The sequence below is a fragment of the Lathamus discolor genome, chromosome 14, assembly GCF_037157495.1.
Source record: "Lathamus discolor isolate bLatDis1 chromosome 14, bLatDis1.hap1, whole genome shotgun sequence".
NCBI lineage: Eukaryota > Metazoa > Chordata > Aves > Psittaciformes > Psittacidae > Lathamus > Lathamus discolor.
Window position 1 is genome coordinate 4,237,908 of NC_088897.1, and position 18,968 is coordinate 4,256,875.

General features: G+C 54.3%; 2 protein-coding genes across 4 annotated transcripts; both read right to left on the bottom strand.

The window, feature by feature from the left end:
- Positions 1–704: 704 nt before the first annotated feature.
- On the bottom strand, positions 705–7,126 carry TMEM120A (transmembrane protein 120A). The gene is made up of 12 exons (XM_065695121.1): positions 7,012–7,126; positions 5,783–5,901; positions 5,211–5,327; positions 4,231–4,290; positions 3,498–3,593; positions 3,154–3,243; positions 2,800–2,865; positions 2,500–2,561; positions 2,190–2,282; positions 1,808–1,872; positions 1,036–1,104; positions 705–967 (listed from the first exon to the last, which is right to left on the bottom strand). Exons 1-12 carry the CDS (start codon positions 7,087–7,089, stop codon positions 854–856), a joined length of 1,029 nt encoding a protein of 342 aa, XP_065551193.1. The 5' UTR covers positions 7,090–7,126; the 3' UTR covers positions 705–853.
- Positions 7,127–8,639: 1,513 nt separating this feature from the next.
- Positions 8,640–18,918, bottom strand: STYXL1 (serine/threonine/tyrosine interacting like 1). 3 transcript variants are annotated; one of them, XM_065694539.1, is made up of 9 exons: positions 18,694–18,918; positions 16,904–16,965; positions 16,335–16,452; positions 15,981–16,019; positions 14,907–15,049; positions 13,472–13,617; positions 12,751–12,845; positions 10,922–11,031; positions 8,640–8,781 (listed from the first exon to the last, which is right to left on the bottom strand). In XM_065694539.1, exons 1-9 carry the CDS (start codon positions 18,794–18,796, stop codon positions 8,650–8,652), a joined length of 948 nt encoding a protein of 315 aa, XP_065550611.1. In that variant the 5' UTR covers positions 18,797–18,918; the 3' UTR covers positions 8,640–8,649. The 3 variants fall into 3 exon arrangements, with proteins under 3 accessions (XP_065550611.1, XP_065550610.1, XP_065550612.1); XM_065694538.1 differs by having other exon boundaries at positions 14,907–15,052; XM_065694540.1 differs by lacking the exon at positions 8,640–8,781 and adding an exon at positions 10,707–10,810 and having other exon boundaries at positions 14,907–15,052.
- Positions 18,919–18,968: the final 50 nt, after the last annotated feature.

Genomic DNA, 18,968 nt, shown 5'->3' on the forward strand with positions numbered 1-18,968 from the left:
AACCCCTCTTTGTGTCGTCTGCTTCCTGCGATGGCTCTGCTGGGCCACAGCGAGGGCTCTGCACTGGGGCACAGCACTTGAGGGGGGGCAGAGCTCCTCTTCTCCCATCTCTGGGGACACTGAGGTCCTGCTGGGCTCAGCTTGGCCAAAGGGAAGGTGTCCCCAGCGCCCTTCACCCCAGGGGCACTTGGTGATGGTTCTTCCCCCCCCAGCCCCAGGTGCCCAAACCACAGGAGCTGTTGTGACACCGCCTCAGTGACCCAGGCTGCACCTTCCCTTTATTGTCACAAGCGCATCCTCCAGAGGTGCCGGAGGTGCTGTGCGCAGCTCCGGGATGAAGCCTGGATCAGGCTCGTGGTGTTCCCACCCCTCTGGTGCTGTGGCTCCTCCACCTCTGCCCTGGGGCTTGATGGTAAAGGAGGAGCTGGGGTAAGAGCCAGCACTTCCAGCTGCTTTGGAACATAGAGGGCTGCCTATGAGGGCCTTGGAAGGGGTGACCATCACCCCCAGCCACTGCCTTGTCCCAGTGGGGCTTTGGGATGGGGAGCACTTACAGAGCTGGCTGACCCCAAGGACCAGTGACCGTCTTCAGGGCTGAGGGGAGGGAGCAGCAGCCCCGGGCACGCTGCTCCCCTGCAGGTAAAGGCAGATGGGGCAGGAGGTGCAGGATGCTCCCGACTCCCGGGGAGTGACAGGGACACAGATCCAGCACCGCAGAGAACACACGGTCTGTTCCCATCCCACACCCAAGGGACGGGGTGAGACACCAGAGTCCGGACGGCATCGAGGAGATACAGGGATGGGAGATGGAGCCGGTGGGGAGAAACAGTCCTGGCCCCCACGCTGCCCCCCTTCAGTCCTGCTTCATGTCCTTGTTCTTGTTCTGGATCTTCTGGTGCACGACACGGAGGGTGGTGAAGAAGTTGCCGAGGAAGAGGATGAGGAAGGGGAGGCCGCACATGAGGACCTATGGAGGGATGGGTGAGCAGGAGCGATGGGTGAGGGGCACCCTCTGCCCAAGGAGCCCCCCCTTACCTGCCACTCCTTGCATTCTGGGTGCTGAAGCATCCGGAAGAGGGTGACCGCGTTGTAGAGCTGCCAGAACTGCAGGAGAGAGGAGAGTGAGGGGGGTTTAGGCTCAGCCCTGTGTTGCTGCACACCCAACGGCTCCCTTTGGGCACAAACACCAAGCACCAACACAAGCTGGGGAGGTTGGGGGTGCTCTGGAGGGAAGAAAAGGCTCAGTGTTCGCTGAAAGCACCTCCCTGCATCTGCATTGTGCAGCTAAAGCAGCCTGCAGGGACCATGGGGATGCTGGGAGGGCTGGAGCAGCTCTGCTCTGGAGCCAGGCTGAGAGAGCTGGGCTGGGGCAGCCTGGAGAAGAGAAGGCTCCTGAAGGGGAGACCTGAGAGCAGCTCCAGTGCCTAAAGGGGCTGCAGGGAACCTGGAGAGGGGCTTGGGACAAGGGCCTGTAGGGACAGGCCAAGGGGAATGGCTTGAACCTGCCCGAGGGGAGACTGAGCTGAGCTCTTAGGCAGAAGCTCTTCCCTGGGAGGGTGCTGAGGCGCTGGCACAGGGTGCCCAGAGAAGCTGTGGCTGCCCCATCCCTGGCAGTGCTCAAGGCCAGGTTGGACACAGGGGCTTGGAGCAAGCTGCTCTAGTGGAAGGTCCCCATGGCAGGGGGTTGGAACTGGATGAGCTTTAAGGTGCCTTCCAAGCCAAACCATTCCATGACCTGCGCTGCCGGGAACACAGCAGGATCTGCTCCCACCTGAGGCTCTGGCCTCTTGCCTCAGTGTGCACTCACATGCCCGAAGAAGAGGAAGGGAAGCAGGAATGTGAGGCCTCTCCACATCCAGGACTGGAAACCCTCTGCAAAGAAAGAAGGTTTTAAGGACCCGGAAATGTGCCAGTTGGGGCCCGGTAGCCCCAGGAGAGCAGGAGAACATCCACCCTATGGGATGCTGCTGCCTCATGGGAGATGCTGCTCTCAGAGCTTTGGCTTCACTTGCTGCTTTCCCTGCTTCTGCCAGTGATAAACCACAGCCAAACTAACCCTGAACTAAAGCCACTGTCACCACTGCCTTGACCAGAAACCAGAGCTCCCAGTGAGCCCAGGGCCGGGCTGGGGCTGGGATGGAGGCAGTGGTGGCAGCAGCTCCACTGGGATTGGGAAGATCCCGGCTTACCCACGGTCAGGTCCATGTTGTGCCTCTCGCCCAGCGCTCGCAGCCGGTACAAGCACCCGCTCTGGTAGTAGTACTGCAGGAACTGCACGAAGCCTGCGAGGAGGGAACGGCCATGGTCAGCACGGGCCCAGGCATCAGGCCTGGCGCTGGGACAGCACCACGCTGCCCATCCAGCGCCAGGATGGAGCCCAAGGGAAAAACCAGGTGAGCCCAAGAGCTGGGGGCAGCTGCAGCCAGGCCTGCCCGTGCTATGGAGGCAGGCAGGCAGGCGTGCCCGGCCCTCCGTCACACCCCCCACGGCAGCACTTACTCTGGTACATGGAGAAGGAGAGGAACTGGTTCCTGAACATCTGGTACATGAGCCCATCTGGCCTGTAGAGAGACAGGCGTGGGCTGAGAGGAGGCCCAGCCAGCCCTGCCTGCCCCACTGAAGCGGGGGCACACCCCAGGCTGGGCACTAGGGAACACCGCTTCATGTTTCCCAGCCCACCCTGCCTGGTGAGGGGCACGTCGAGCACTGTTAGACCCACGGAGCAGGATTACGGCCATGGCGCGGGGCAGCAAAGGCACCTGAGCAAGGACCCCTATGAGATGGGGGACACAGACTTACCATGTCAGCATGACCCCCGAGAGGAAGGTAGAGACGTAGTGATGGAAAACCCACCAGCCTTTGATTCTGGAAGGCAGACACAGAGAAGGGGAGTCAGGTCCTGAGCACCCAAACACGCACCAGGAGAGCAGGGCCCTTCCCACTGCTGCTCCGCCTTCCCACCCCACCTCTGTGTGGGGCGCTCCTCCTGCCCCGCTCCTACAGCCCATCCCCAGGCTTTGCTACACACCCTGAGTAGGAGGAAGCTGCTCCCTTGGGAAGCACGGAGCTACGTGATGGATCCCAACTCCCAACAGCTCCTTACAGAGAAGGACAACTCGCTGCATGCCCCCTTCCCAAGCCCGTGGGACTCACTTGGATCCGTTGTTGATCAGGATGCTCTCCCGGATGGTGAGGGTGCAGTAGTACCACACCAGGAGGAAGTTAAAGACGGCGTCTGTCACCCTGGCGTCACACAAAGCAGGGTGTAACGGCAGCAGCGGAGGCGCTGGGGCAGCAGGATGCCCACCAAGGCAGTGAGAGCTGCTTCCCCACCATCACCATGGCCACAGCGAGACCACAGCAGCCAAAAAGCCACCCCACCTCCAGGGCAGCAGCCAGATCCTTTGCCAGGATCTCCTCTGGACCTTTCAGGGTGGGACAGGAGGACACAAGGGCTCTGGGAGGAGATCCCTGCCCAGTACCCAAGCCAGACTCACCTGGTATTGACAAGGAACCGACAGGAGGAGGAGATAATGAGTAAGATGATGGTGAGGTAGAGCTTGAACTTCTCATACTCATCTTTATAGGCAAACCTGCAGGGAAACACAAGGACAGGCTTGGAGCAAGGTGGCTGCTGGAAATCTGTGTCCTCCCATCCCACCCGGCTGGGCAAAAGTGATGTTCCATTGGGGATCGCTAGGACATGCTCAGGAAAAGCCTCATCTCCCGGGTATTCCTGAGGAGAGCACACCAGGCTGCTTTCACAAGGTGAGACACCATCAAGGACTCTGGGCAGATGGATCTGTCTCCAAAGAGATGCCTGGGGAATGGAGGGAGAGAACATGAGCTCCTGGCTGGGCACCTCTGGCACTGGTGACCCACCATGGGGATGCTCTCAGGAGCCAAAACCAGCCCTTGGTGCTTCCCCAAGGGAAGAGGAGGGGGTTTGCCAGCGGCTGCATGGGTCTGTCTCTCCTGGAAGTGCCCAACACAAGGGAAACCCAGCACGGCATCGGTGGAGGATCCTATCTAGCTTGTCAGAGCTGCGGGTCCAGCCCAGCCCAGCAGCAAGGATGTAAGGAGTCGAGGGCTCAGCTGGTTCTGGATGCAGGACCCACAGCGGGCAGGCCACGTGTCTGCAATGCAGCCGCTCATCCCAGAGGAGCTGCTGTTGTTCCCTGGTGCCAGGGGGTCCCCAGCCATGCAAAGCACCGGGTGCAGGAGCCGTACTTGGCCTGCTTGCTGAGCAGCGTCACGTTCACATTCCCGAGCACCAGACTCAGGTACAACCTGGGGAGAGAGCAGAGGCGTTAGGACAGGCAGCGCTCGGCAGAGCCATCCCATGGGATCCAGGAGCTCCCAGCTGTCTCCCACCCGGACCTGCCAGGCAGCGTGACTGGCACAAATGTGCTGGCATCGCCTCCCAAGGGCACAGGGACGGGTGGCTGAGCACACCCCGCTCCTGGTTTGGGCTGGGATCGGGGTTATTTTCCTGCTAGTAACTGGTGCCGTGCTCTGGTTTGGCTTTAGTGTGAGAAGACCGCTGATAACACAGCGATGGTTTAGGATAAGCACTTAGCAACAAGGACTTCCCAGTTTCCTGTGCTCTGCCAGTGAGGAGCTGGCACAAGAGGCTGGGAAGGAGCAGAGCCAGGAATGCTGACCTCAACTGGCCAAAGGGGTATTCCAGGGCAGAGAACCTCAGGCTCAGTATGGAAACTGGGGGGAGCTGGGTGGGAGCCACTGGTTGGGGATCAGAGCGTGCTGAGCAACTGTATTGTGCATCACCTGCCTGTCTCAGGCTTTATTCCTCTCTCTTTTCCCTATTATTATCATGATGATTATTATTATATTCTACTTTATTTCCGTTATTAAACTTATCTGAACCCACAGGTTTCACCTTGTTCCTATTCACCCCATCCCACCAGAGGGGACTGAGCAAGTGGCTGCCTGGCACTTGCCTGCTGGTGTGGTTAAACCCCGACAACACCCCGTATGTCCCACGGGTACAGGGGTGCTCCCAGGGCTTCCCCTGGCCCGTGGCCACCGTTCAAGGGCAGGTGAAGACCACGAGCAGGCAGAGGCTCAGCCTGGCTCCTGCCCAGGCGTCCTCCAGCACGGCTGTGAGGCTGTCACCAGGAGCAGGGTGACAGCCGCAGGGCTGCGGAGGGAGGACGGGGTGTTTCACCCGGGGACAAGGTGCCCCTTACCCGTTCTTCTTTGGCAGGTAGGCCTCCATCTCAAAGAACACGTTCTGCCTCTCCTTTATCAGGCTCTGGGTCTCCTGGATGGTCTCCTGCTGTTCGGGGCTCGCATGGGCTTTGCATCTGGGGAGGAAACAAGGTGCTGGCGTCAGGATAGCGTCTGAAACACACTCAGCATGTGCTGGAACTCAATACGTGACTGTCTCAGGCAAGGACACCCCAAGGACAGGGAAGATGGGCCGGACGCAAGTCCATGACTCCGTGTGCAGGGCGAGCTCCTCTTTCAGGCTGGGATGCTGCTCAAGGAAAGGAAGCAGGAATGAGAGCGAGGTGAGGCCAGATGGGTCCTTTCACCCTTTGGGAAGGATGGGGAGAGCTCTGTGCAGTTCAGGCTCCCTGCAAAGCCCTTGCGAGCTCTGAGCTGCAAATGGGGACAGAGGAAAGGGGAGCTGAGGAGGATCCCCCTGGGTGAGCTCAGGGCTCCGCAGCTCTTTGCTCCCAGCGAGGCTGCAGGAGGGGCTGTGCTGGAGACAGAGCCGAGGTCTGACAGTCCCGTCCTTCGCACGACAACCACTTACTTCTTGAAGGACAATGCCAGCTCCTTCAGCCGCTTCTTCTGCCGTGCGATGGAGCCGGAGATCCCGTCCTGCAGCTTGGTTAACTCCTCGAGCTTCTGCTTGTACAGCCTGTGGTTGTCCTGGGAAGCAGAGAACACCACGCACTACAGCTGCCTGCCCTCTGCGCGGGCACCCGCTGTCCTCAACATCACCTGCAGAGCACTGGTACCCACAGCTGTCTGCATAAGGACAGGCGTGTTGGGCAGAATCAGCCCCTGGGGATGCCCATCCCCAATCCCAAGGGCTTTATCTACGGGTGCAAGCACATCCACATGGCACAGCCTGCTCCTGCCTTGCCCATGGCTTGGGCCTGCCGCCCTTGTGAAAGTTTAGCCAGCAACATGGTCCCGCTGCAGGGATGCTCCCATCATTGGGAATGCGTTGATTGCGGCATCGGGGAATGGAAAGACGCGGGGCGGGGGGGAAACACGCGGCTGGTGGCAGGGATATAACTGAGAGCCACACGGGAGCAGGGATGGGATGAGCGGCGTTCCCTGCACCACCGGCTCGTGGCTCCATCCCAGGCACCCCGAAGGAGCCGGGACAAGGAGGCTGGAGCCCGGGGCAGCGGTAACCCAACCGCACCTGGGTGAGCCCAGATCCCATTCCTCACTATATTTAGAAGGGGAAGGCGAGAGCGCGCTGGATCAATGCTGCTGCTTGTCCAGGTCAGCCGGAGCAGAGCCTCAGCACCACCTCCCCCGGACACTCAGCGCTGCTCACACCAACCCCTGGACCAGACCTTGACACACGCACACGCACGCGAATCGGCTGCCGTGGCTCCTATCGCACCTCACCATCAGCTCTCAAGGGGCCAGGGATGCGGAGGAGGCAAAGGACCCCTTCCCCTTTGAGCGGCAGTGATTTGTGCCCCGCTCTCTCCATGCACGCTCCCCTCCTGCTCTGCGGTTACCGGAGCGCAAGCGGCCGCTTCGGCCGTGCCCAGGACCCGTCCCATGCGCAGCGGCTGAGCCGGGGCATCCACGCAAGCCCCACGGAGCACGGGGAGGTTTCTCAGAGCCGCCCTCGTCCCAGAGCCGCCCCGGGGAGGGAAGGACGGGAAAGGGGGGGCCCCGGCCCCACCTGCCCCTTGGGCGGCCGCTGAGCGCTGCGCTGCGCCCACGGAGCCGCTGCGGGCCCCACCGCTACCGCCGGCTGTGTCCCTGCGGCAGCCCCGAGCCCCGCGGTACCTGGATGCGCTGGAAGCCGTCCTGCAGCTCCTCCCACTCCCGCAGGCACTCGGCTGCCGACCCCGCCATGGCCGACATGGCGGCGGCCTCAGCCCGCGGGCCGCCCGCTTCCGGCACGCCCCGGGGGCGGGGACAGCGGCGGGGCCGGGCCGGGGCCGGGGGTGGCGGGGGCGTGGATGGAGGGAGGGGGCTCAAAGCTCCTCCAGCCCCAACCCCTGCCACGGGCAGGGACCCCTTCCACTGGAGCAGCTTGCTCCAAGCCCCTGTGTCCAACCTGGCCTTGAGCACTGCCAGGGATGGGGCAGCCACAGCTTCTCTGGGCACCCTGTGCCAGCGCCTCAGCACCCTCACAGGGAAGAGCTTCTGCCTGAGAGCTCAGCTCAGTCTCCGCTCGGGCAGGTTCAAGCCATTCCCCTTGGCCTGGCCCTACAGGCCCTTGTCCCAAGCCCCTCTCCAGGTTTCCTGGAGCCCCTTTAGGCACTGGAGCTGCCCCAAGGTCTCCCTGGAGCATGGTGCAGCTCTGCCTCCTGTGGGTTGGCAGAATGAGGGGAGGGGGAAGGACAGGGCTGCAGGGTGCAGCTGATGGTGCTGTGTCTGCAGGCAAAGAGGTGGGTGAGACGGTGCTGTACTACGGCTGCCTTATCTCCAACCTGAACTTCCCCTGTTTAACTTTGAACCCGTTACCCCTTGTCCTGTCACTACAGTCCCTGACGAAGAGTCCCTCCCCAGCATCCCTATAGGCCCCCTTCAGGTACTGGAAGGCTGCTATGAGGTCTCCACGCAGCCTTCTCTTCTCCAGGCTGAACGGCCCCAACTTCCTCAGCCTGTCTTCATACGGGAGGTGCTCCAGCCCCTGATCATCCTCGTGGCCTCCTCTGGACTTGTTCCAGCAGTTCCATGTCCTTTTTTTGTTGAGGACACCAGAACTGCACACAATGCTCCAGGTGAGGTCTCACAAGAGCAGAGCAGAGGGGCAGGATCACCTCCTTCGCCCTGCTGGTCACGCTCCTTTGGATGCGGCCCAGGATGCGGTTGGTTTCTGGGCTGGGAGCTGTGTTCTGGTTTTCCTTGTAAGCAGCAGCCTGGCGCAAGGAAACAAGGAGGGACTAAAGGCAGAACCACAGCCCTCTCCCAGCGCACAGGGCTCCTTGCGGCTCAAAAGGGCTGTGCTGCTGCCAGCACACGCGGGTCTGGATGTGAGTTCACATGCAGAAGGCAGGGACTTCCAGCTTCCAGTGGCACTGAAACAGGGGAATCCAGCCATCACCCCCCCGGGCTGGAAGCAGGAGCAGTCACACTGAATTTCCCATCCCAGGCTATGGATTGCCAAACCTTGCCAGGGACAGCCCTAAGGACTGCCCCGTACCTGGGGTAATGAGTGTGCCCAATAACGTGCTTACCACCCCCTTAGCTTACAAGAGAGATGAGCAGCATGGAACGGGCCGCATCCTGCAGGATTTGCTTTCCCAGCCTGCTGCCTGCAACAGCACGGGTGAGTTCCCCAAACGGCTTCAAAACTTGATCCCAAAACCACGGAGCTAAAGAGCAAAGCCGTTCTATTACATTAAAAGCTCAAGCAGCTTTCAACCAGCACGGGGGCACAGCTGGGGAAATGCCATTCCCCGCTGGGTGTTCTCTTCAGCACTGAAGTTCAGAGATGTCTGTGACCGTGGTCTTGTACAGTTTGGTCTCCCAGTCTAAGAGCTGTTTCACAAAGCCTTGGTGTGGTCTCATGTTCGTTTTGCACTTCAGGACGTGGCTCCAAGCGCTCTATGAACGGAAGGGAAGCAGGACAGCATTAGGAATCTGAACTGAATTGCAGGGATTTACACGGAACAGCGGCACTTGTAGACAGCACAGCTTTGTATTTACCCCCTGTGTTGGGTGTAAGAGCCTGCAGGTAAGAGTTCGGCTACTGGCGCAGGGACACACAGATTCGGGTCTGAGCTTCAGCCAAGCCTGTCACCGTCACACGCTGCTCTCCTGGGTACGAGGACAGCTCAGGCTGCTTTCACTACCCAGCAGGCATCTCCCATTAGTTTACACTGATGGAACGTTGCGCTCCTGGATTTGCTACCCTAAAACTCTCTTACTTCCACGGATGATAAGGAAAGCAGTGAACCATCAGCTATTCACAAGTAAGCCACAAAGGTTATCACGTTCCTCGACTGGTGTGATCCGATGGGATAGAGCAGCTATGACACCCCAGTTACCCCCCTGCACTGATTACAGCCACCTTATTTGTGAGTTCCAAGTAATCAGCTCGGAACTCTGCTACACGCAGGGTGGATCCACCAGGATCCCAGCGCTCTGCTCCAGCTGCATCCTTGGGTTTATCCATCCATTTCCAGCATTTAAAACAGACCGCCCCCCACACTTGCAGGATTGCTTAAGCCTGATGAGGCCAAAGGTTAGCAGATATGCTCCATTGGTTTGCTTTTCTAATCTCAGTGATCCTGCAGGCTCCAAGGCTGATACATTGCAATATTCACCCCTCCGAGCCCACAGCGTGGATGTCACCAGTTCCCCCGAACTCAACAGATCGATTACCAATCGAACAAGGGGCCGCACATCCCAAATCTGTCTTTTGCGACATCTGCATCTTTGGAAGCTTTCAAAGCTCTTTGGCTTGGACTGGCTGCAGGATCCCATGGGAATCTATTGCATTGCTTTTGTCTGCAAGAAACGAGCTTGTCTGCCAGGGGAATCCCTCAGGAAAGCTTTCCCCAGCCAAGCAGCGCCCCGGCCAGCCGCAGCGTGCTGCTGCCAGGTCAGCCTTTCCTCCTCCTCCTCCTTTTTGGCGCTTGGTGAAATGCTGACTCCAACCTGTTGATACCAATGGAGGGAAACCTGCAAGGGTCAGCCTTTCACTTTGGCACTGCAGTAATACAGCATGCGAGCGGTTATCAGTGTGCAGGAGCAATCCCACCCCAGGATATCAGCAGTATCTGCGGCCCTGCTGGCATGCTCAGCCTGCAATTACCCCTTGGCACCCAGCAGTGGTAAAAGATTTCCCCTTATGTTTGCACAGGACCAATTAAATGATTAGATACAGGCCCAGCTTCAGTGGAGTTTGGATCAATCCTTTCAGGCTCCCAAAGGAGGAAACATTTTCCAAACGAGGACAAGGCTTTAAGGAGATGCTCTTCAGTTCCCATGGGAACTAGCTGGCTCTGTGTTAAGCAGGCACCACTGGATGGTGCCTATGGCAGCACGATGCCCAAGCATTGCATGCAAAGGGAAGAAGGGCCTGGCACCAGAGGCGAGGCCACCAGGCTAAAGCACAGCCAGGTCACTCTCAGCCATCATTCATTATTATTCTTCTGTTACCAGAGCTATGGAACATCAGGTACTGGCCGTCTAACCTGTATATCCCTCCAGGGCTAGTATCATCCCATTCCAGATTTCTCTACAGCAGCATCTGTGCGAGGGGATTGCTTCCGGAGAAATAAAATAGGAGTTTGGAAGAAGTCAGTGGTGGCACTGAAGGCAGCGGTGAACCAGAGCCCTGCAAACACTGGGCTCCAAATTTCCCTGTAAACCCCATGGTATTGAGATGGGATTAACTCCAGCAGCTTCCAGATCCTGTCTTTCTCAGATCCAGGAGAGGAGAAATACCAAGCTCTGTAACCATAGCTTTATTTCTATAGCCCCATAGTTAAGTAGGGAAATGTAAGAATATCAGAGGTGCCAGGATAAGGACCCACAGCTCCAAAATCACACCTGGGCCGCCTCCCTAACGGTATAAAGAAGATGCAATCTCGTGTAATATCATCTGTTGCATTATCAGGTGGATAGCCTGCGTGAAAGCACAGATGATGTCTCTCTTATTACTGCAGTAATGAGGCTACAGAAGCAGGAATAAACTGCAGACCCAGCAGGACCTCGGGGAAATACAGCGGTGATGTACCTTCAGGGAAAACATGCAGGAATGAATAAGATAGGCCATGATCCCTGTGCTGCTCCGGCTTATCCCCAGGCTGGAGAACACCAGCACCGCTCCATGATCCAGCTGAGCATCTGGGGAAAGAAATGCCAATCACGGATTAGGGATCTGGGAAATCAAGCTTCCAGCAGCCAAGCACTAATGCAGTGACAGCCGACAGCTCCCAGCCTGAGCAACAGGACCCTCGTGAACCCCGACAGCAGCAGATGGGCACTGCCAGCTCCTGTTGCTGGAAGCCTGAGTTAGGACATGGCTTTGAAGACCAGAACTAGTTGGTGATGACCAGTCAGTGTTTTATTACACATCAGTGCCACCTTTCCATCAGGTAGCTGAAGAAGAGTGGTCCACTATGAGCAGTCAGCTTGGTCAGCACCACATCACCTCCTCAGACTCTTCCCAGACAGGTTTAAAGGTATTGAAATTGCCCATGAATGCAAGCCTGTTGTCCACTCAAGCTGGAGGAATCAGCTCTCAATCTGGAGGGGACTTAGACTTCAAATCCCTTACCTTTCTATGGGGATTACTAGTAAGAAATGTGTATGTGCCAGCTAGGGCACAGGTTTTATGATGTTTTGATGATGGATAATTTGCAGTGGAATTTGCTAAGATGAGCAGACTCTTTCTCCAAAAGCTAAGCCCAAGGATGCTGTCAGTCACTCCTAACCACGGTAACTCTGCTATTTATGCCTGAAAGGTTGCATATTTTATTAATAGCCTTTTGAGTGCTTTCCTTTCCTCTCCAGAGCAGGCAGCATGGCATGTTTTTATCAGCAACTCTAGCATTCATAGGGCAAAAGTTCTTCTTTTACTGCTGTGAAGAGGTTGTGAGGTTTTGATTACTTTTAAAGCACCAAACCAGTGTTTTATAACTTATTTCTATCATGAGATACTAGTTCTGTTCTAAGACCCGAGTAGAAATGGCCCCACTCCAACATACACCTGGCGTGATGATATCCACACTCCTCTCAGAGTATGGGGAAAGCTTTAGTGTAGTGTTCACCCATAACCGTTCCAGCTTAAGTGATGTACTTTAGACTACCAAGTGAACTGTTTGACCATCAAGTAAACGGCATACACTAATACAAGAGCTACAGCTCATAAACCCTTACAGCCTTTCTTCTGCAATACTACTGGGAAGAACCCAGGCAAAATGAAAGGCAAGGAAGTAGATTTTTCTACTTGGGTTTCAATGCATGTGAATCGGTTCAGGACCATTAGATCCTCAAATATCATTTCCTTCTTTCTCTCTTTGTGCCCAGTTGTCATTTCTCATACTGGATGATAAGGTCTGTGGGGACAAAGGGGTCTTTTGCTTCTGGGTCGGTCCAGCGCTCAGCTCAGCAGGGCCTTGGTGTTATTTCATGAGTGTGATAAAAGATAATGACGGGGTTGGACACAATGGCAGGATGGCAGCTGTGTCTGCTGTGGGCACTGAGTGGGAGAGCATGTCTTTTCTTGCCTTCTCTGATGCAATCAGTTGAAGGCAGGTTTGTGCCATCCAACCTGAAAGTCTTCTCAGGCTCTACAGTGGGTCTGCAGGGCAAATCACAAAGGCTGTGGGGAGTTCTCTAATGTGTGTCACTCTCTGGTTCAAATAAAGCTCTGGTGGTTGAAGATTTGGACTGGTAAGAGTCAAAGGTGTCCGCTGAGTGTGGGCTTGCTTGGGAGCATATTGATTTTGACAGCTCCCGACCCTTCTGTCTGAGCTCCCTGTTCAAGTGAATCACAGTTGCTCCCACCTGATATCCTACAGTGAGCAAGGTCTCAGGGATCGCAGAGCAGGAACAACTCACCTATGAAATGACAAATGGTGGGAAAGGAAGAAAAAAGATCTGCTTCAAGTGTGTCTGGAACAGACACATGGAGGTATCTGTCGCTGTCTGCAAACCTGGAAAAAGAGCACATTGTGTGACAGGAACCAGAGAAGCAGCTTTGAGAAACGTGTTTGTTGGAGGCAAGCTGACAACTGTCTTTGCTGTTACATGTGTGAGCTTTACATCATCATCATCGTTAGCATTATGATAAGGGATTTGTTATGGTAAGACACTGAGACACTTGTAATACAGAACCAGTCTAATTCCTGGTTTTCCATTGCACATGGTATCAGCATTGGTATCAATCTACAGCTTCCTTATCTGAGAAACATCAGTAATTTAGCTTTTACACTGATGTGTTTGTAAGATTTTGCTCTGAAACCTGTTCAGAGATGTAGGTTCTTTGTGAAGGAGGGTAGAATGTGACAGACTCGAAACGCCAAGGGCTTTCCAGGCCTCCTGTCCCTCAACCCACCCATGTCGTGGTGGAGGGCTGCAGGACTGCATTGCTGCTGTGCTAGCTCTGGAGTGCAGATCAGAAACAAGAGCATGAAACAGCACTCAAATCTGCAGCAAACAACAGGGGCTGCCCTGCAAGTCCCCAGGCACTGCCTCCTCTGTGAACGGGCTCTGGTGCTGCGCCACCTCCCTCCTTCCACAGGCACAGACATTGGTGAGGGTGATGCACTATGGAACGTACGATGTTGCACTCTGTTCGGAGATGTTGACTTGCGCTTTGATCTTCAGGTCTTTCTGTATTTGTTGGTTACAGGCCTGCTTGAAATTGCCCATATATAACTTTGCAGGTAGTATTTCTACAGGGTATGTCTGGAGGTTGGCCAGTTCCTGCCGGAGAGAAACCATTGGCTCAGTTTAGAGAGTGTATTTGCTTCCATTTGCTTTGTAAGTTCTTAAACGTAAGTCATGTGAAGAGCTGAACACACACATAGTCGCCAGCCCATGACACATTCTACTCTAATGACTCGTTTAATCACCTGGACTTTGTGTATATCAAAGTCTTTGTTAGATGTACTGAGAGTCATTAACAGCATTGCTGTCACTGTGGCCTTACTTGAAGCAAACCCTAACTAAACAGGGGTCTTTCCATTTCTGGGGTACTGCAGCATGACAGACTCATTTGATGTTCTCCCTGGTTACTGTTCGCACGGCTGAATGGCATCACCTGCCACCTGCAGAGCTGCAGGTGCCCTGGTGTGGCACAACACAAGTGCGCAACTGCATCCTGGGTCTGCATGTGAAGGCTGGGTTGCCAGCAGTGCCTCTACATCCCTGACACTCAGCTGATGCTACAGCAGAACAAAGCAGCAGCCTCGCAGTTTAAAGCAACAGAGAGCAACAGCTTAAACTGGGAGCTCAGTCTGATGGGGATTTGCTACTCTTCACAGAGGAGCACAAAGCAAACTGGTTTTCAGTGCTGAGTGCTGCGTTAGCACTGTATCATGGCCACTTCGTGTGAATCAGAAGTGACTGGGAACCACAGAAACAAAAGACGTGTTGCAATGAGATGCTCTCTGCTGTACAGCACCCTCTAAATCTGCTCTGCCTCAGGTCCTTAGATGTGAAAAAAAGGGTAATTGTGTCTCATAAGCTAAATAGATCAATGTTCCTAGGTGAAACCAAACAATGAGGACACCAGCGCTGCAGTAGATGGCTGTTTTCCCTCTGGGCCTCTTGAAACAATGCAGCAGCACCTGGTTTGTGATCCTTTCCCATGAAAAGCTTTATAGACACGGAACACCGTGCTTGCTAGGGTTTGTACTTCTGTCTGAAAACATTTACTGTGCACCCCCTCCCCGATAACCACACGTGAGAGAGGAACCTGCCTCTTCTCATCCTTTGTTTGTTCCATCGTCTTTACTCTCCAGTAGGCCACTTTTGGGGTTAGCAGAGCAACCCCCCCAGGTTGTTCTCATTAGCAATAGAAGAGGAAAGAAAGACAAAGTACGGCCGTCAAAGAATTAGTGGTGAGACTCAGGGCAAGCACAGCCACTCGAATTACATTGGATTCCTCTGTTTAAAATGACTCTGATGTGAGGTTTAGGCCACCATCATTAGCCATCATCAGCTGAATATGAATGCTGATGTCTTCTATTTGCAAGTTAGTCTCGTCTTACCCAGGGCATCCACAGAGTCCTCTGAGTCCTCAGGAAATGATAGCAAGCTGAAAACTTCTTGTATCCTCCCTGCAGGATGAGCACGGGGTGGCTGGTGAACTGCTCTAAGCCTTTAGCATAGTGGATGGCAGCTCCTTTCTTGGCTTCTAAATGAGATCGAAAAGCTCTTTGGCAGGGTCAGAGTGTCTCCATCGGGGCTGGGGGTTACCTCTGTCCCACTGACACCCACAGCAAATTCCTTCTCATTTCATCTAATGCTCTGGAGAAAGCCTTGCTGAAAGCTAGACTTCCCCATTAACTGTTGCAGCAGGTCAGTAACATGGCATGCTGCTTGTCAGTTCTTGTCCTGAGCTTTTATTCCTCTCCTGGTTTCTTCTGTAGGTCTAGATAAAAGCTATTTTTCCTCCTCCCTATTATGCGTTAGGAAATGCTTGTAATAAGTTCCCATAATGGGGAAGTATTATCAAATTAGATCTATTAATCTTAGTTTTATGGAGGCTCTTGTCTTTAGTCTGCTTTAGGCAAAGAGGGAGAGAAGGAGGTATATTGAATACATTCTTCATGTTTTAAACACTCCTCTCAGTGAAGTAAATTATGTGAGATGACTGCTCCCACTCCTCCCAAGGGATCCATCCCCCTTGCTTCTAGCTGTGTCTGATTCGGAAACAGATCAGCACAATAGAAACCCACTTCTGACTCTTCACACCTTCCTTTGCTCCCGTCTCATCACTGTTATGCAGTGATGAACACGCTTGCTTTATTCATTCCTCTCACACTCCCATGCTTTTGTCTTTAAAAAACTTGACTAAAACTACAGTAGCCTTTATACAGCTAAATAGGAGCCAAACAAACACGCAGAGGTGGCTCTGCACGCAGCAGAACTCCTTGCCAAAGGATGTGTGCGAGCTAAACATTTCCATGGTTCAAGGAAGGCTGAACAATTGCATGGCAAAGTTTCCAGCTCTTCACATTTCGCAGTGAACTCCATCGAATCACTAACCCCATTAAAGCAAAGTCCTTTCAAATAGGATGATGTGAAAGCCTTTTGTAACCCTCCGAGAAGGAAGTACTCACGCTGTGAAGATGTGGGACTTGAGTCAGAAAACCTGCTTCCTGAAAGGGAAGGACAAGCCCAATCTCAGTGAAATGTAGAGGAAAAAAGAACCCATTCCCCACATGTGATGAGAGGCTTCAGAGGGATCAGTCTACAGCTAGGAAATCAGGCCTGCCAGGATGCTGTGGACGAAGATCTGGGGTTTTGAAGCCTAAGAACATATGCAAGACAGTCAGAGGCATAGCACAGATGTTTGTTTCTCAAATAAAACTGGGTAAATTCGTATCTCTTCCAATAAGCTCATAAAATGAAATGAGGAATGGGAAAAATATCTATCTGACAGCGAGGTCTTGACTACCATGGGTCACATGTACCTCTTTCTTCATCAGAGTCACAGCGATCCAACGAGCTGGTCTCGTCATCATACAGCACACAGTATCTGACACACGCCAGCTCCTCTGAATCCGGGACCAGATACTTCCCCGCAGGACTCTGCCAAAATCACAGAGGAATTCTATCAGGAGCACAGCTCCGCTCTTGTGGCACCAGCACTGTTGACATTCTGCAAGATGCTACTGTACAGCCATGGGACAGGTTTGGGTCTGTGCCTGTACTTGACATCGAAAGACCCAGATAGAATTCAGTAGTGATGCAAACTACACCAGATTGCTTCACCAACCACAGCAGCAAAGATGCCAGCACTTTGTCCTTCGTGAGACAAGGCTACAATAAGTTGGTTCTTGTGCAATGTTCCTCCTGATACACAACTCCTGATGCCAGTCCTTTGGGCTACTGGAGCTGCTTTTGCTTTGTGACAGAATACAACCCCCCAGTGGCAGAAGTGGAATATGGCTGGAACAGGCTGGGACAATTCCTATGGGGTTTAAGCCAGTTTTGGCTCACTGCTAATTCCGAAATCCAGGGATGGTTTACACAGACTCACCTGTGCAATCCTGCGGGCTGTAAGAATATGGCTCTCATCGTATTCACGTTGAGTGCGGACGTCTGAAAAACAAACCCAAACAGCCAAGGCAGGGCAATTGGTTTATTTGGTGCTTAAAGGTAGATTCCTCTTTGTAATTCAGCCAGTGGGAATTCAGGCACTGACATCAACCAGCGAAAGAGATACAGGTTTTTAGGGGCTGAGAGTTTCTACGTGGCTATAACGAACACCAGCACTGGTGCGAGTCTGTGTGCAATGCCGTATGTTACATTCAGGTCATGAACATCCCAGAAATGGGGAGACGGGCACCCAACCCCACTCCCAGACTGGCTGTCTCCCTCACCAAAGCATTTAATATTGCAATGTCAGGCACCCTTTGGGGGGTATTGGCACCATGTAGGGTGCAAACGCTTACGGGCAATATTAGTGCAATGGTCAAGAAATCCACCTCTACAACCCCTGGGAGTGGCAGAGTGTATCCGTGTATCCCTGGATCGGAGCAGCAAGAGCTGTATGTGATGAAAACCAGAGAATACCATGTCACGGCACCTGCAACACCCCAACTGCGACCCCTAGTAACAGCAAGAAGCAACATGTGCTCTTGCCCATAGCTGGAGCCCACAAACCCCATTGCCTTGGGATGCCCGTCCAGGCTGGCGTGTGGTGCCTGGATGCAGGCATGGTCAGGCAGTGTCAATGTGTCAGTGTCAGTGTCAATGTGGCAGTGTCTGTGTGTCAATATGTGAGTGTCAGTGTGTCAGTGTTCATGTGTCAGTGTCCGTGTGTCAGTGTCCGTGTGTCAGTGTCAGCGTGTCTGTGTGTCAGTGTGTCAGTGTGTCAGTGTGTCAGTGTCCGTGTGTCACTGTCAGTGTCTATGTGTCAATGTGTCAGTGTCCATGTGTCAGTGTGTGTCAGTGTCAGCGTGTGTGTCAATGTGTCAGTGTCAGTGTCTATGTGTCAATATGTCAGTGTCTGTGTGTCAGTGTCAATGTGTCAGTGTCCGTATATCAGTGTCAATGTGTCAGTGTCTGTCAGTGTGTCAGTGTCAGTGTCTGTGTGTCAGTGTGTCAGTGTCTGTGTGTCAATGTGTCAGTGTCCGTGTGTCTGTGTCAGTGTGTCAGTGTCAGTGTCTGTGTGTCAATGTGTCAGTGTCCATGTCAATGTGGCAGTGTCAATGTGTCAATGTGTCAGTGTGTGTGTCAGTGTGTCAGTGCCCGTGTGTCAGTGTCAGTGTGCCAGTGTCAGTGTGTCAGTGTATCAATATGTCAGTGTCTGTGTCTCAGTGTCAGCATGTCAGTGTCAATGTGTCAGTGTGTGTCAGTGTCAGCGTGTGTGTCAATGTGTCAGTGTCCTTGTCTATGTGTCAATATGTCAGTGTCTGTGTGTCAGTGTCCATGTGTCAGTGTCTGTGTGTCAGTGTGTCAGTGTCAGTGTCAGTGTGTCAGTGTCTGTGTGTCAGTGTGTCAGTGTCTGTGTGTCAGTGTGTCAGTGTCAGTGTCAGTGTGTCAGTGTCTGTGTGTCAGTGTGTCAGTGTCCATGTGTCAGTGTCTGTGTGTCAGTGTCTGTGTGTCAGTGTGTCAGTGTCAGTGTCTGTGTGTCAATGTGTCAGTGTCCGTGTGGCAGTGTCAATGTGGCAGTGTCAATGTGTCAATGTGTCAGTGTGTGTGTCAGTGTGTCAGTGTTCGTGTGTCAGTGCCAATATGTCAATGTCCGTGTGTCCATGTCAATGTGCCAGTGTCAGTGTCAGTGTCCGTGTGTCAGTGTCCCAGGCAGCAGTCCCCCGAGCTCACCCAGCAGGCAGAGGTAGTTGGTCTCTGCCAGCCGCGGCAGCAGCCAGTGCTGGTTGAGGATGTTGTAGAGGTCCCTCGGCTCGCACAGCTCTATCCCCGCCATCCCATCGCGAACCCCGACAGTCGCCGACTGCTCACAACCCGCCTGGCTGCGTTGCCGTGGCAACGGCCCTGCCGGGTTACCACGGAGATCCGGCGGTCGCTAAGGGCGGTGTCAGATCCCGCGAGAGTTCCGGCCAAGGGAGGGGAGACCGGAAGTCTCGCGAGAATAGCTG